At 43.3% G+C, this 13,820-nt stretch overlaps 1 protein-coding gene across 1 annotated transcript; it reads left to right on the forward strand.

Moving 5' to 3' along the window:
- The first annotated feature begins 9 nt into the window (after positions 1 to 9).
- Positions 10 to 11,645, forward strand: LOC133476179 (isocitrate dehydrogenase [NAD] subunit gamma, mitochondrial-like). The gene is made up of 13 exons (XM_061769329.1): positions 10 to 93; positions 481 to 666; positions 2,095 to 2,136; positions 2,268 to 2,282; positions 2,376 to 2,473; positions 2,986 to 3,101; positions 3,178 to 3,238; positions 3,852 to 3,984; positions 4,659 to 4,792; positions 4,874 to 4,976; positions 5,811 to 5,957; positions 10,562 to 10,717; positions 10,896 to 11,645. The coding sequence occupies exons 1-13, from the start codon at positions 34 to 36 to the stop codon at positions 10,995 to 10,997; spliced, it is 1,353 nt and encodes a 450-aa protein (XP_061625313.1). The 5' UTR covers positions 10 to 33; the 3' UTR covers positions 10,998 to 11,645.
- The last annotated feature ends 2,175 nt before the right edge of the window (positions 11,646 to 13,820 follow it).

A 13,820-nucleotide genomic window follows, 5' to 3' on the forward strand; every position in this document is an offset into this window, starting at 1 on the left:
TGAAAAAAAAATATTAATAAATATTTTAATGAGATGTTTGGGGCACCCCTGGAAATTTGGAGGTGCCAGGAAATTGCCCGTGGTTGCCTAATGGTAAGTCCGCCTTTCTGAGGCAGAGTATTGTCTGCCTCACCTCTCACTTAGATGTTATTTTAAGGGATCAGAAAAACTAAATATGTATAACACAAATATTAAATACATTAATTAGCCTGACTATGGAAAACAACAAGCACTTGCCAACAATCTCCTCTGTTGTAGTACAATAACTACCAATAGATGGTGCTGTTGCTCTGTGTTTGTTGGGGATGGAGTTTTCTTCGTTTTTTTATTTTAAAAAAGTGTTTTTTTTGTTTTTGTTTTTTAAATAACTCTTCATGATGTAGCGAAGGTCTGCCTCCCCCAACAAGTACGCGCGTATAGTCATGAAGTATTTAGTAATTCGTTACTCCCTCACTGGATTTCTTCCGTTGGATGAAGCAGTCGGCGCCTGGGAGCGGGATGACGCGTGAACGCGCAGCGCGAGCCCGCGTCCAACCGGTCCACTTTCGGCCATCGAGGATCAACAAGTCGTCCACCTGCGGGGGAGAAGGACTCATGACGGCCCGCGGCCTCAGCTACATGCGCACGGCGCTCAGGACCGGGCTTGGCAACCGCCTGCAGGCCAAGGTAGGAACGCCGATACCTGAATATGGACACTTCCAACATCAAAGTCTCCCAAACTTCGCTTCTTCTTCTCCTTTTTGATTTATTTGTTCTATTTTTTTTTTGCGAGGTCTCACTTGTAGAGTTTGATATGGGATGAGGGACGCTAAACAGATTAACGGCCCGCAGCAGACGGTCGGTTACGCAAGCCACATGCAGCTGCTTTGATGTGTCGCTTTCCGTTCAGCACCACACGACAATCAAACGTCTTTGATTACAGCCGAAGCTTCCGCCGTGAGATGGCCAAAGTACGGACGTTCCAGATACTTGTGAACAAAAAAAAAATACTCTTGGGATGTAAAAGTAGAAGTACTGAAAAGTACCAATTCATTTGTAATGTCATTGAAATACAATACCCGTTTTGATAACTTGGCCGAATGAAACGTTTCTCTCATGCTTACAATATGACGTGTAATGACGTTATGAACTGACGGAAAAAAAAAATATATATTAATTGGCAAATGATAAAAAAAAAGTGCACATTTACTTTTTGTTGTTGTTGTTAGTTCAGATTAAGTGGAGAATTTTTGAAAAGCCAGCAGCGGGTGCTTTATAGGCTGGTCCCACATACAACACGTCCACCGTGAATCATTTTTGGAGCAAACAATTGTGTTTAAATAAGGGAATATCTTGCGTCTCCGAATCTGTTGCCATCGTCGTCGTTAATGCAATGAAAAAAAAGTAACACGCCTAGTTTGACAAAGTAAGGAGTAGAAAGTACTGTTTCAAAATGTAGGGCGTAAAAGAAAAATAAGCACACAAAATACAGATACCTGAAAAAAACGTTCAGTACAGTAACAAAAGTATTTGTACTGAGGGATATTTATACACTTCTGCTGTCACAAATGAGATGGTGTTGTAAAAGTATACACCTGAGCAAACTCTTGTCAGATTGATAAATTATTCAAAGCAACAGCGTGTAAGTGGACCACAGCAAGCTGCACAAACAGAGCAAGTCAAGTGAAAAAAAAACAAAAAAAACAAGACACAGCATCTACCAGAGAACTCTTATCGTCTCAGTTTCAAATTGGGACTTTGGGATAGTTGTAAACAACCAGTAAACATTTAGTTGATCAACAATTGCCGCTGACTTGTTTTAGAAGACACCGAAAGGAAGAAAAAAAACATTGTCTCCATCTCCTCACAATAATTATAATTTATTATGTTTTAAATATATCAACATAATGAAAAAAAAAATACACATTTGTGCATTCTCTTTCTACAGCCACAACATTAGTTACTCCACTTTAGCTCCTGCGCAATGGATCTTTTGTATTTGTGCCGGTGCACCAAATGATGAGTTTCAAAGTACAAACGAAGCAGCAACTGCTCGACAGCGTTTAACGTTTGTTGATCCTTGCATCTTCTCACATCTTCTCTTTGGATCTGCAGGCGTGTGGTTCGGCCTCTCGTCAACGGAAGTCCGCGTACACGGTGAGAAACGCACACACGACCCGCACTAGCTTTCCCGTCTGCCCTCGTGTTACATTGTCCTCTCATTCCCATCCCTCACTAACGTCCCCCTTTTCTCTCCTCCACCATAAATCCATCTTTGCGCCGTCTAGACTCACCAGATGATTGTGAGTATGGATGATTACCGTGCAGGTACAAGTCATCGGGATATTAGTGCGACGGTGTGTGTGTGTGTGTGTGTGTGCGTGCGTGTATTACAGCCTCCACCGGCACAATATGGAGGCAGGCACACCGTCACGCTGATTCCCGGAGACGGCATCGGGCCTGAGCTGGTCAACCACGTGCAGGAGTTGTTTCGGTGCAGAGACGAGAAATGTGTTGCCTGGACACATCACTGTTGAAATGAATCCAAATAATCATCAGCATCATCTTTCATAATCATCATCAACAATCTAGTCCAGTGTTTCCCAATCTTCAGTGAGCCAAGGCACATATTTTCAATTTCACCTGGGAAAAAAAAATCTTGGCCCACTCATGAATTGACTTTTGTGAAATCTAGGCGTGTTTAGTTGAACACTTGGCTATTATTTTGTTGTATGGACGGCAACAGGTGCATCCACAGGGTTATAGTACCTTCGGCCATCCAGCGGAAGTGCATCTGTTATAGTTCTGCCTGTCACTATACATCACTGGCATAGATAGATGAACAAAGATGCCTGACTTGAAAGAAGTTCATAATAATTCTCCGACACACGTTCATTGTTGGGAATCACTCATTCTCGAAAATCATCAACATGAATATCCACGAGGATGGATTTAGGAATCAAAAACATCTCCATCTTTATCTACACAGTACCATTTTTCTGTCAGGTTCTGTTGTGTTCCGGTGGACTTTGAGGTTGTCAACGTGGACTCGTCCGCGGCCTCGGAGGATGACATCAACAATGCCATTATGGCAATCAGGCGCAATGGAGTTGCACTCAAAGGTAAATGATGTTTGTGTGTGTGTGTGTGTGTCTTTTATGCTGTGCAGTTGTATACGGTAACTGTGTATTTATTCAGGTAATCTTGAGACCAACCACAACTTACCCCCCTCCTACAAATCCAGAAACAACCTGCTCCGGTGAGTAGGACGACAGCAACACCGCACTGTGACATCCGAGATTCACGATGTAGTCGGCACGTCTTCCTCACAGCAAGATTGTTTTGGGTTCAAATCTCAAGCCTGTGTCAGCGTACCTGCGTGGGATTTCTCACCCAAAACATATAACAGAAGACTCTCAGGCTACGTTCTAACTGCAGGGTATAATGCTGGGTAGGATTTTTTTATTTTTGAACATACAGCTATGAACATAGCCTCAGGGCCTTATTTACTGTACGAATATCTCAAAAGGCATTTGAAAAATTGGACGTTCACTCTTAACAAATTGCGTGCGGTGTTGGTGGGTGGGTTGTATGTGATCTGAAAATTTTGCACTAATGGCCTAACAACCAACCCAGGCTAAACTTAACTCCTCCCATCATACAAAAAATGTTAGTTTTTCAGTCGAGATGTGGCACTTCAACATGAGCCAGGGCTTTGACACCATCTTGTGGCATCTTAGAGCAAATTGAAAAAATGCAAATAGGCGAGCGTTTCAGTGAGTAGGTGAAGTGTTGACGGCATACCATTGATACCTTTTGTGATAAAAGTCTCCGTGTTTCCATTGTTCGGCCCATGTTCCCTCACAACGCAGAACCACTTTGGATCTGTACGCCAACGTGATGCACTGCAGGTCTCTGCCCGGCGTGCCGAGCCGACATCATGACATCGACATCCTGATCATCAGAGAGAACACAGAGGGCGAGTACAGCAGCCTGGAACATGAGGTGCGGCTCTTAATTTTTGCCTAACGTGCAACTTCTAAACTTGGCTTGTAGCTTCCTTGCGACTTTAGGACTTGGGAACTGACTCAACTTAGACTAAACACATGACGTTCCTGTTTACAGTTGAAAATCTGCACATAGTATGCCCTTTGTTTGGGCGACTGTGGTTCAGTCAGGATAGCAGGCCGTCCGCTGACCGAAGGGTCGATAGTTTGAATCTCGGCTCTGAGTGTCCGCCTTTGAAGTGTCTTTGGGCAAGACAGTAGGAGACTCAACCCTAAATTTCCTCCAGGTCGACATTGTAAATGAAAATTCCGATTTAGTCAAATATATAAAGATGAGGTATGTCAGAATAGGTCGAGGACTGGTGTCACAAAACATATACAGTGTTTCGAGTTTTCCCCTTCAATTTGGGCCATCTGTTCAACGACATCATCCGACACCTCCTGGCCGAGAAAAACATTGCCGTGCTGGAGCAACATCCCAACTCACTTCATCCGGCTCCAAGTGATTTTCTCGTCTTTCCCAAGCTCAAAAGCTTGACTCGACTTGCTTGAAATTTAGCAGGGGACTCCAGCTGATTAGCTTGATTTTTTTTTGCCATACTAACTTGGGACTTGCTTAGCACTTGAGGGCGAACAATTGAAGCTTCCTTCCACCTGTGCTTCCTTGTACAGAATGTTCCAGGAGTGGTGGAATGTCTGAAGATCATCACCAGGAGCAAATCTTTACGCATCGCCGACTACGCCTTCAGAACAGCTTGCGAGAAAGGTCGTAGACGAGTGACCGCCGTGCACAAGGCCAACATCATGTCAGTGTTTGTTCCCTCGCACGCCTCTGCCTGCATCCGCTCACATCTTGAAGCTTGATCTTAATTTTGTGTTTGGAGCAGGAAGTTGGCCGACGGCCTCTTCCTGGAGTGCTGTCAGGAGGTTGCTCGCGGTTACCCGGAGATCGCCTTTGACAGCATGATTGTGGACAACACCACCATGCAGGTGAGTGTGGGCTTGGACGCAAAGGAAAAAACAGCAGAGGTGGCAAAAGTACTCACACTGTGTACTTCAGTAGAAGTACTCGTGTAACAAAAACACTATAGTAAAAGTGGGAAAGAGAACAAATGTAACGTTGTTTTCTTTTTATTTACTTGCATAAACACACACACTGAAACAAAACAACAACAACAAAAACAACTGGACATGCAAGCTACATTCTGACAGCATAATCACGATTGAACACACAACATGTCCCGTGTTAGCAGAACAAAACAATATAGGACAAAACGCTAAATTAGCTCATGGTGCAAACTAAAAAAATACACCTCATCTGTATGCGTTCTTTCAGCTTAAATGGAGAATTTTTATATTTTTTTTTTAGCCGGCAACATCATCAATTCTCGGCCATGGACGGGGAATATCTTGGTTCTCCGATTGTGTTGCGTCTTTAATGCTCCCTGGTTCATGTTACTTCATGTTTGTGCTGTACCACAATATATACCCCCCCTCCCCCCCCCCACTGCCTTATAAGCCCCCAATATCTCAATCCATCAAGACCTCAGCCACGACTTCACGTTTCCTCTGTCTATTTACTTCCTTTTTTTTTCTTACATCGTGCCATTGTCCGCAAAGGTTGAAAAAAACAATGAGCACATTTTGACAAAGTAAGGTGTAGAAAGGACAGATATTTGTTTTCAAATTTAGGGAGTAAAAAGTCATCAGAAAAATAAATACTCGAGTAAAATACAGATAACTGAAAAATCTACTGAATTACAGTACTTGATCTGTAAATTCCCCCAAACCAGACGTGTGTGTGTGTGTGTTTGTGTGTTTCAGCTGGTTTCCAGGCCACAGCAGTTCGATGTGATGGTCATGCCCAACCTGTACGGCAGCGTGGTGAGCAACATATGCGCCGGGCTGGTGGGCGGACCGGGCCTGGTGCCTGGAGCCAACTACGGTCGGGACTACGCTGTGTTTGAGACGGTGAGAGGAAAGTCAATTTTACTGAAACACTCCATCCGTCCACTTTCTCACCGGGATGCTGCAGACTATTGACCTTTTCATGCATGTTTACCATTGTGTTACATCACCTTTCCTTTTAACAACACTCAATAAGCATTTGGGAACTGAGAACACTAATTGTTGAATCATTGTAGCTGGAATTCTTTCCCATTCTTGATTGATGTTCAACTTAATTTGGTCAACAGTCTGAGTTCTGCGTTTCATGATGCGCCACATATTTTCAACTGGAAACAGGTCTGGACTGCTGGCAGGCCTGTCCAGTACTTGCACTCTATTACTCCAGAACCAGCTTTTGTAACGTGCAGAATGTGGCTCGGCATTGTCTTTCTGAAAAAGACGTTGCTTGGATGGCAGCATATGGTGCTCCAAAACCTGTATGTACAACCCCAATTCTAATGAAGTTGGGACGGTGTGTTAAACATAAATAAAAACACAATTCAATGATTTGCAAATAGATGTTCAACCTATATTTAATTGAATACACGACAAAGACAAGATAATTATGTTCAAACTGATAAACTTGATTGTTTTTAGAAAATAATCATTAACTTAGAATTTTATGGCTGCAGCACATTCCAAAAAAGCTGGGACATGGTCATGTTTACCACTGTGTTACTTCACCTTTTCTTTTAACAAGATTCAATAAACGTTTGGGAACTGAGGACACTAATTGTTGAAGCTTTGTAGGTGGAATTCTTTCCCGTTCTTGCTTGATGTACAGCTTCAGCTGTTCAACAGTCCGGGGTCTCCGTTGTCATATTCATAATGCACCACACATTTTCAATGGGAGACAGGTCTGGACTGCAGGCAGGCCACTCTAGTACCTGCACTCTTTTACTCCGAAGCCAAGCTGTTGTAACACGTGCAGAATGTGGTTTGGTATTGTCTTGCTGAAATAAGCAGGGGCGTCCATGAAAAAGACGTTGCTTGGATGGCAGCATATGTTTCTCCAAAACCTGGATGTACCTTTCAGCATTAATGGTGCCTTCACAGATAAGATGTAAGTTACCCATGCCATTGGCACTAACACAGCCCCATACCATCACAGATGCTGCCTTTTGAACTTTGTGTCCATAACAGTCCGGATAGTTCTTTTCCTCTTTGGCCCGGAGAACACAACATCCATAAATTTGAAATTTGGACTCGTCGGACCACAGAACACTTTTCCACTTTGCATCAGTCCATCTTAGATGAGCTTGGGCCCAGAGATGCCGGCGGCGTTGCAGGGTGTTGTTGATAAATGCCTTTTGCTTTCCATAGTAGAGTTTCAAGTTGCACTTACGGATGTAGCGCCGAACTGTATTTACTGACAATGGTTTTCTGAATTATTCCTGAGCCCACGTGGTGATATACTTTACACATTGAAGTCGTTTTTTGATGCAGTGCCGCCTGAGGGATCGAAGGTCACGGCCATTCAATGTTGGTTTTTGGCCTTGCCGCTTACATGCAGTGTTTTCTCCAGATTCTCTGAACCTTTGATGATATTATGGACCGTAGATGATGAAATCCCTAAATTCCTTGCAATTGTACGTTGGGGAACATTTTCCTTAAACTGCTCGACTATTTTCTCACACACTTGTTCACAAAGAGGTGAAGCTCGCCCCATCTTTGCTGGTGAATGACTGAGCAATTCAGGGAAGCTCCTTTTATACCCAATCATGGCACCCACCTGTTCCCAATTAGCCTGTTCACCTTTGGGATGTTCCAAACAGGTGTTTGATGAGCATTCCTCAACTTTCTCAGTCTTTTTTGCCACCTGTCCCATCTTTTTTGGAATGTGTTGCAGCCATAAAATTCTTAGTTAATGATTATTTGCTAAAAACAATCAAGTTTATCAGTTTGAACATTAAATATATTGTCTTTGTAGTGTATTCAATTAAATATAATTTAACTTCATTGTATTGGGCTGAGGATACTGCCCCATATATGAAGGCTGGCCAAGCACACGCCATGATCAGTCCTATATGTATTAATGGTTGATCACTGTCTCCTTGAAAGCTGAAAGCTGCTTGGATGATAAAAGTCAGCTAGTGGGGTGTTCTTCCAGATCAATTGTGCCTCGACAGATGTGCAAGTTGCCCATGACATGGGCACTACCACACCTGCATACCATCACAGATGCTGGTTATCGAACTTTGCGCTGATAACAATCTATATGGTCCTCTTGGGGCCGGAGGACATGGCGTCCATGATTTCCCAAAACAATTTGAAATGTGGACTCATCAGCCCACAGGACACTTTTCTACTTTGCATCCTAGATGACATCCTTGCGTGTGAACAGCTGAGCCTTTCAGGGATGCTCCTTTTTTACCCAATCATGACACTCGCATGTTTCTAATTAACCTGTTCACCGGTGGAATGTTCCAAACAGGTGTTTATTGACCATTTTTGAACTTTCCCAGTCTTTTGTTACCGCTGTCCCAGCTTTTTTTAATATGTTGCAGGCATCAAATTCAAAATGAGAGAATATTTAAATTTTTTTTAAAAAAACCCAGATCGGTCGTGGCCCGGGTTAACAACGTCCGCCACCGGCGCCGTCAACCTGCAGGGCGCCGGTGGAAATTCAGCTACTGTGGGTCGAAGTCGAAGAAGAGGAGAAGGTGGAAAGCGGGTTCTTCGGCAGAAAGAGAAGAGATTAGAACTGAATGTGGGGACTTAGAATGTTGGGACTATGACAGGAGCATCTCGGGACTTGGTTGGCATGATGATTAGGAGAAAGGTTGATATATTGTGTGTCCAGGAGACCAGGTGGAAAGGCTTTAAGGCTAGAAGTTTAGGGGCAGGGTTTAAATTATTTTACCATGGATGGGAAGAGAAATGGAGTCGGGTTATTTTAAAAGAAGACTTGGCTAAAAATGTCTTGGAGGTGAAAAGAGTATCAGATCGAGTGATGAGGGTGAAACTTGAAATTGAGGGTGTTATGTATAATTTAATTAGCGGCTATGCTCCACAGGTAGGATGTGACCAAGAGATGAAAGAGAAATTCTGGAAGGAGCTAAACAAAGTAGTTGTGAGCATCCCAGACAGAGAGAGAGTCGTGATTGGTGCAGATTGTAATGGACATGTTGGTGAAGGTAATAGGGGTGATGAAGAAGTGATGGGTAAGTACGGCATCCAGGAAAGGAACTTGGAGGGACAGATGGTGGTAGACTTTGCAAAAAGGATGCAAATGGCTGTAATGAACACTTTTTTTCCAGAAGAGGCAAGAACATAGGGTGACCGACAAGAGCGTAGGTAGAAGCACGCAGGTGGATTACATCTTGTGCAGACGATGTAATCTGAAGGCTGTTACCGACTGTAAGGTTGTGGTGAAGTGAGTATTTGCGAGCAACAGTATGGTTTCATGCCTAGAAAGAGTACCACAGATGCATTATTTCCCTTGAGGATGTTGATGGAAAAGTACAGAGAAGGTCAGAAGGAGCTACATTGTGTCTTTGTAGATCAAGAGAAAGCCAATGACAGAGTACCCAGAAAGGAACTGTTGTACTGCATGTGGAAGTCTGGAGTGGCAGAGAAGTATGTTAGAATAATACAGGACATGTACGAGGGCAGCAGAACAGTGGTGAGGTGTGCTGTCGGTGTGACAGAAGAATTTAAGGTGGACGTGGGACTGCATCAGGGATCAGCCCTGAGCCCCTTCCTGTTTGCAGTGGTGATGGATAGGCTGACAGATGAGGTCAGACTGGAATCCCCGTGGACCATGATGTTTGCAGATGACATTGTGATCTGCAGTGAAAGCAGGCAGCAGGTGGAGGAACAGTTAGAACGATGGAGGCATGCACTGGAAAGAAGCGGAATGACGATTAGCCGAAGTAAAACAGAATATATGTGCATGAATGAGAGGGGTGGTGGGGGAAGAGTGAGGCTACAGGGAGAAGAGCTAGCAAGGGTGGAGGACTTGAAATACTTGGGGTCAACCGTCCAGAGCAATGGTGAGTGTGGTCAGGAAGTGAAGAAACGGGTCCAAGCAGGTTGGAACGGGTGGAGGAAGGTGTCAGGTGTGTTATGTGACAGAAGAGTCTCTGCTAGGATGAAGGGCGAAGTTTATAAAACTGGTGAGGCCAGCCATGATGTACGGATTAGAGACAGTGGCACTGAAGAGACAACAGGAAGCAGAGCTGGAGGTGGCGGAAATGAAGATGTTGAGGTTCTCTCTCGGAGTGACCAGGTTGGATAAAATTAGAAATGAGCTCATCAGAGGGACAGCCGAGGTTCGATGTTTTGGAGACAAAGTTAGAGAGAGCAGACTTCAATGGTTTGGACACGTCCAGAGGAGAAATAGTGAGTATATTGGTAGAAGGATGATGAGGATGGAGCTGCCAGGCAAGAGAGCTAGAGGAAGACCAAAGAGAAGGTGGATGGATGTCGTGAGGGAAGACATGAGGGCAGTTGGTGTTCGAGAGGAGGATGCAGGAGATAGGCTCTCATGAAAAAGGATGACGCGCTGTGGCGACCCCTAAAGGGACAAGCCCAAAGGAAAAGAAGACTTTCAGAGGATGGGAAAATGTGTGTCGCAGAGCGACAAGACATGCTTTACCTGACTTGCGCTGTGGTGTGACATGCAGGGCACCAGGAACACGGGCAGGAGCATCGCCAACCGCAACACTGCCAACCCCACGGCCATGCTTCTGGCTTCCTGTCTCCTGTTGGATCACCTCAAGCTCCGCGCCTACGCCGCCATGATCCGCAGGGCCGTCCTGGGCACCGTCACCGACACTCGGGTACGGCTCGTCACACACACTCAATTAGGTCTGGGGTTAAAAGCCCAAGTTTTGAATCACGGCTGATTTCAAGAAATCATCTATTTTATTTGAAGGCCATATGGCCCAGCCCCACCCTGACTGAGTATTAGAGAATATTCTCGACGTATTGTTTCTGACACATCTTTTTTCCACCCAGCTGCACACGCAGGACCTGGGTGGGCAAGGCTCCACGTCCGAAGTGGTCCACTTCATCATGAAGGCCATTCAGAGCACCGGGCCGCTCACGGTGAGCGTCTAGAACGCGAGCTCGTGCAACATTTCGAACGTGTCCACATGAGCTTTGCTAGTTCAACGAATTCAAGCTCACTGTTTTTGCTAGTGTCCAGCTGAGCCAAACTCTTGCCTCTTGTTTTACAAATTAGGGGTGTCAAACCTATTTTGGTTGCGGGCCACGTCGGAGTTCTGTTGAGGGTAAAAACCATATATAAAAGTAAAGTCACCTTAAATGCACAATCACATTCGACTGCTATATATTGATATTTTTAACAACACATTAAATTTGAGAGATGTTCTGCCCAAATGCAAAGAACAAACCCATATCGCAAGAAAGAAGTAAACACTCTCGATCCACTTTAATGGGCCACATAGAGTGATGCAGCGGGCCAGATCTGGTCCCCGAGCTGCAGGTTTGATACTAGTTTTATGATAGTATTGTTTACTTCAGCATTTATTGTGATCCAAATATTTGTAAATGAATACAAAATAGTGTATATCGGCACTTTGTAATAAAGCAGATGAGTTTTGAAGAGAGGCACACTTGCTGCACTGGCATGTGTCAACCACCAGGAGGCCATGTTGCTGTGAATTAGTTTTTCAATGCTCTGATGAGAGATTCCATTGTTTAGATTGAGTTCGGAATAAATCCAAATGCATCATAACTTCTTGTATATGTGTATTGTATATTTTTTTAATCATTGCTCGCTGTACAAGTGATATATCGATCGAAAATTACTGACAGGGAGTTGAAATATACCAAGATTAATTACGACTTTTACAGTAGTCGACCTACTAAATGGGTCAAAGGTTGCTAGTGTGGTTTGCCCAATGAAGTAAACGTGGAAGTCACGTGATGAAGTTCCTCTTGGCTCAAGTGTTACTACAAACACGAGCCATGCGAATGGCTGACCTGATGACCTTTTACATGCACAATTCCGTTGAAAAAAAAGAACACGTTGACTGATGAATCCCTGACGGGTGTTGAGCGCTTGGCCTGTCTGCCTCACAATTTGGACAACTGGGCTTCAAAGCGACCTTGTGGTGAGAAGTTTGATATTTAAAAAAAAAAAAAAAAAAAAAAAGAAGACTGGTAAAACTAGTAGCACCACTTTCATGCATTCACGGTAAGTAAAGTAAAAAAGCAGGCACTTTGAAATGTATTTAAGTGCAAAAGTAAACATGAATTTTCGCTGTCAATTGTATACAATACCAGATTTGATCATTTGGCACAAATAGGAATAAAAAGAAATTCTCTCCTTACAAAAATAGATAGTTTCCTTCTTTTATTAACTGACATTGTATTTATACTGAGAAGAGAAAAACCAAATCCTGTTACATCTTGCATGTTGTTGTTTAAGAGCGAATTGGCATTGGCGCAATCAAAACACTTTTCCCATAGCTTTGCAAACATTGTGAAGTGAGTAACAAATCACGTTAAATTAGCTAATGATAACTGAAAACAAAAAAACAACAACAAAATCTTACCTGTGTGTTATGTATTTTTTCTATTTTCTTGAATAAAGCCTTGGATGGGCAGTATCTTGCTTCTCCGAATCCGTTGTGAGCATCATCGTTAATTCTTCCGTCTTGATGCTCCTTCGTGTCGCTCCTTTCCCGTTCTTTTCAACTTCCCCGAGATCTGAAGGAATCACGATTCACAGGACGTCGAGGGCGACGTGAGTGCGTCTGCCTTAGCGTCCGCTTCATAAGAACGCTTGAATCGTATAGACAAAAGGTTGAGCGCCTAGAGTTCTGCACTGCATTGGAATCCCATCATCCCGTAGGGTTAGAATTAGAAGTTGATAGATGTTTATGTGTTGACGTTGCGCTTCCGTGATCCCAATCAGGGCGAGACAATCGCAGAGGAAACATGTTTGGTGTGCTCTTTCACGGCTGGTTTACACTCCCAACACACACAATCGCAGGGGCATGCAGACAGGGCCGCTCGTGTGGAACTATCACAGCGCAAATGGCCGCACACATCCAAAAGAAGGTCACGGCTCTTGAGCAGATAAGTTACTAGAAAAAAAAATAAAAGTTTGGGATATCGTTAAAAAAAGAATTCAGGATCAACTTATAATGCAATACAGGTGAACTTAATTTGACCTTCTCTGCACATCCAACTCACCATCCAATACATTTAATGGTTCAATTACGATAGGTATATAAAAAAAAATAAAAATAAAGTACTAAACATCATGAGAGCAAAACAACACCTAATAATTGATCAACAGTACCTTGCCATCGAACAGGAATTAGCGACTGAGCTTAGTGTCATCAACAGGTTGCAACAGAGAGACTGGAAGAGTCACAGAAAATCATAGAAGTGGAAAGTTTCATGGATCAAACACGTGCATTCAACATTTTTGGAGAAGGAAGGTCTTAATTAAGTTCACCTGTAACGCTTGTAACAGTTATGGCGCATGTTAGGTTCATCCTGAAATTTCACTTGAAAGATGAATATCCCTGACATTTGTAAATGGTCTATATGCATCTTCAAAAAATGCAGAGGGATTTTGCAAAGTAGTCCAATGGTGTTGGGCGAGGGTGCCGGAAATTTGTGGGACTCCAGCAACGGTGATGTAAAGCAGAGGTTGTTTTGTTGTTGGCCTTGCAAAAAAGATTTACATAAAAAAGAAAGGTAGCTGGAGATAGAGAGACACAATGTTTTCTATTTCAATGCAAAACAACAAACAAATACCACTGATGTCTTTCATCGCAAATTTGATTTCTCGTGTTCATAATATTAAAGTTTGTTTCTACCAGATTCAGTGTTTAAGCAAAGTTGAAGTTTGTTGTCATATGATAAACTTTTACGCTACATTTCTGCAGGAAAGGGAAAGTG

The sequence above is a fragment of the Phyllopteryx taeniolatus genome, chromosome 1 (assembly GCF_024500385.1).
Source record: "Phyllopteryx taeniolatus isolate TA_2022b chromosome 1, UOR_Ptae_1.2, whole genome shotgun sequence".
In the NCBI taxonomy this organism is placed as follows: domain Eukaryota; kingdom Metazoa; phylum Chordata; class Actinopteri; order Syngnathiformes; family Syngnathidae; genus Phyllopteryx; species Phyllopteryx taeniolatus.

Excerpts from the sequence above, each read along its gene's own strand:
- LOC133476179 (XM_061769329.1), top strand. The coding sequence starts at position 34 with ATGTTTGGGGCACCCCTGGAAATTTGGAGGTGCCAGGAAATTGCCCGT. Across the intron at positions 4,977-5,810 it reads TGGACAACACCACCATGCAG|CTGGTTTCCAGGCCACAGCA; the intron begins GTGAGTGTGGGC and ends TGTGTGTTTCAG. Across the intron at positions 5,958-10,561 it reads ACTACGCTGTGTTTGAGACG|GGCACCAGGAACACGGGCAG; the intron begins GTGAGAGGAAAG and ends TGTGACATGCAG.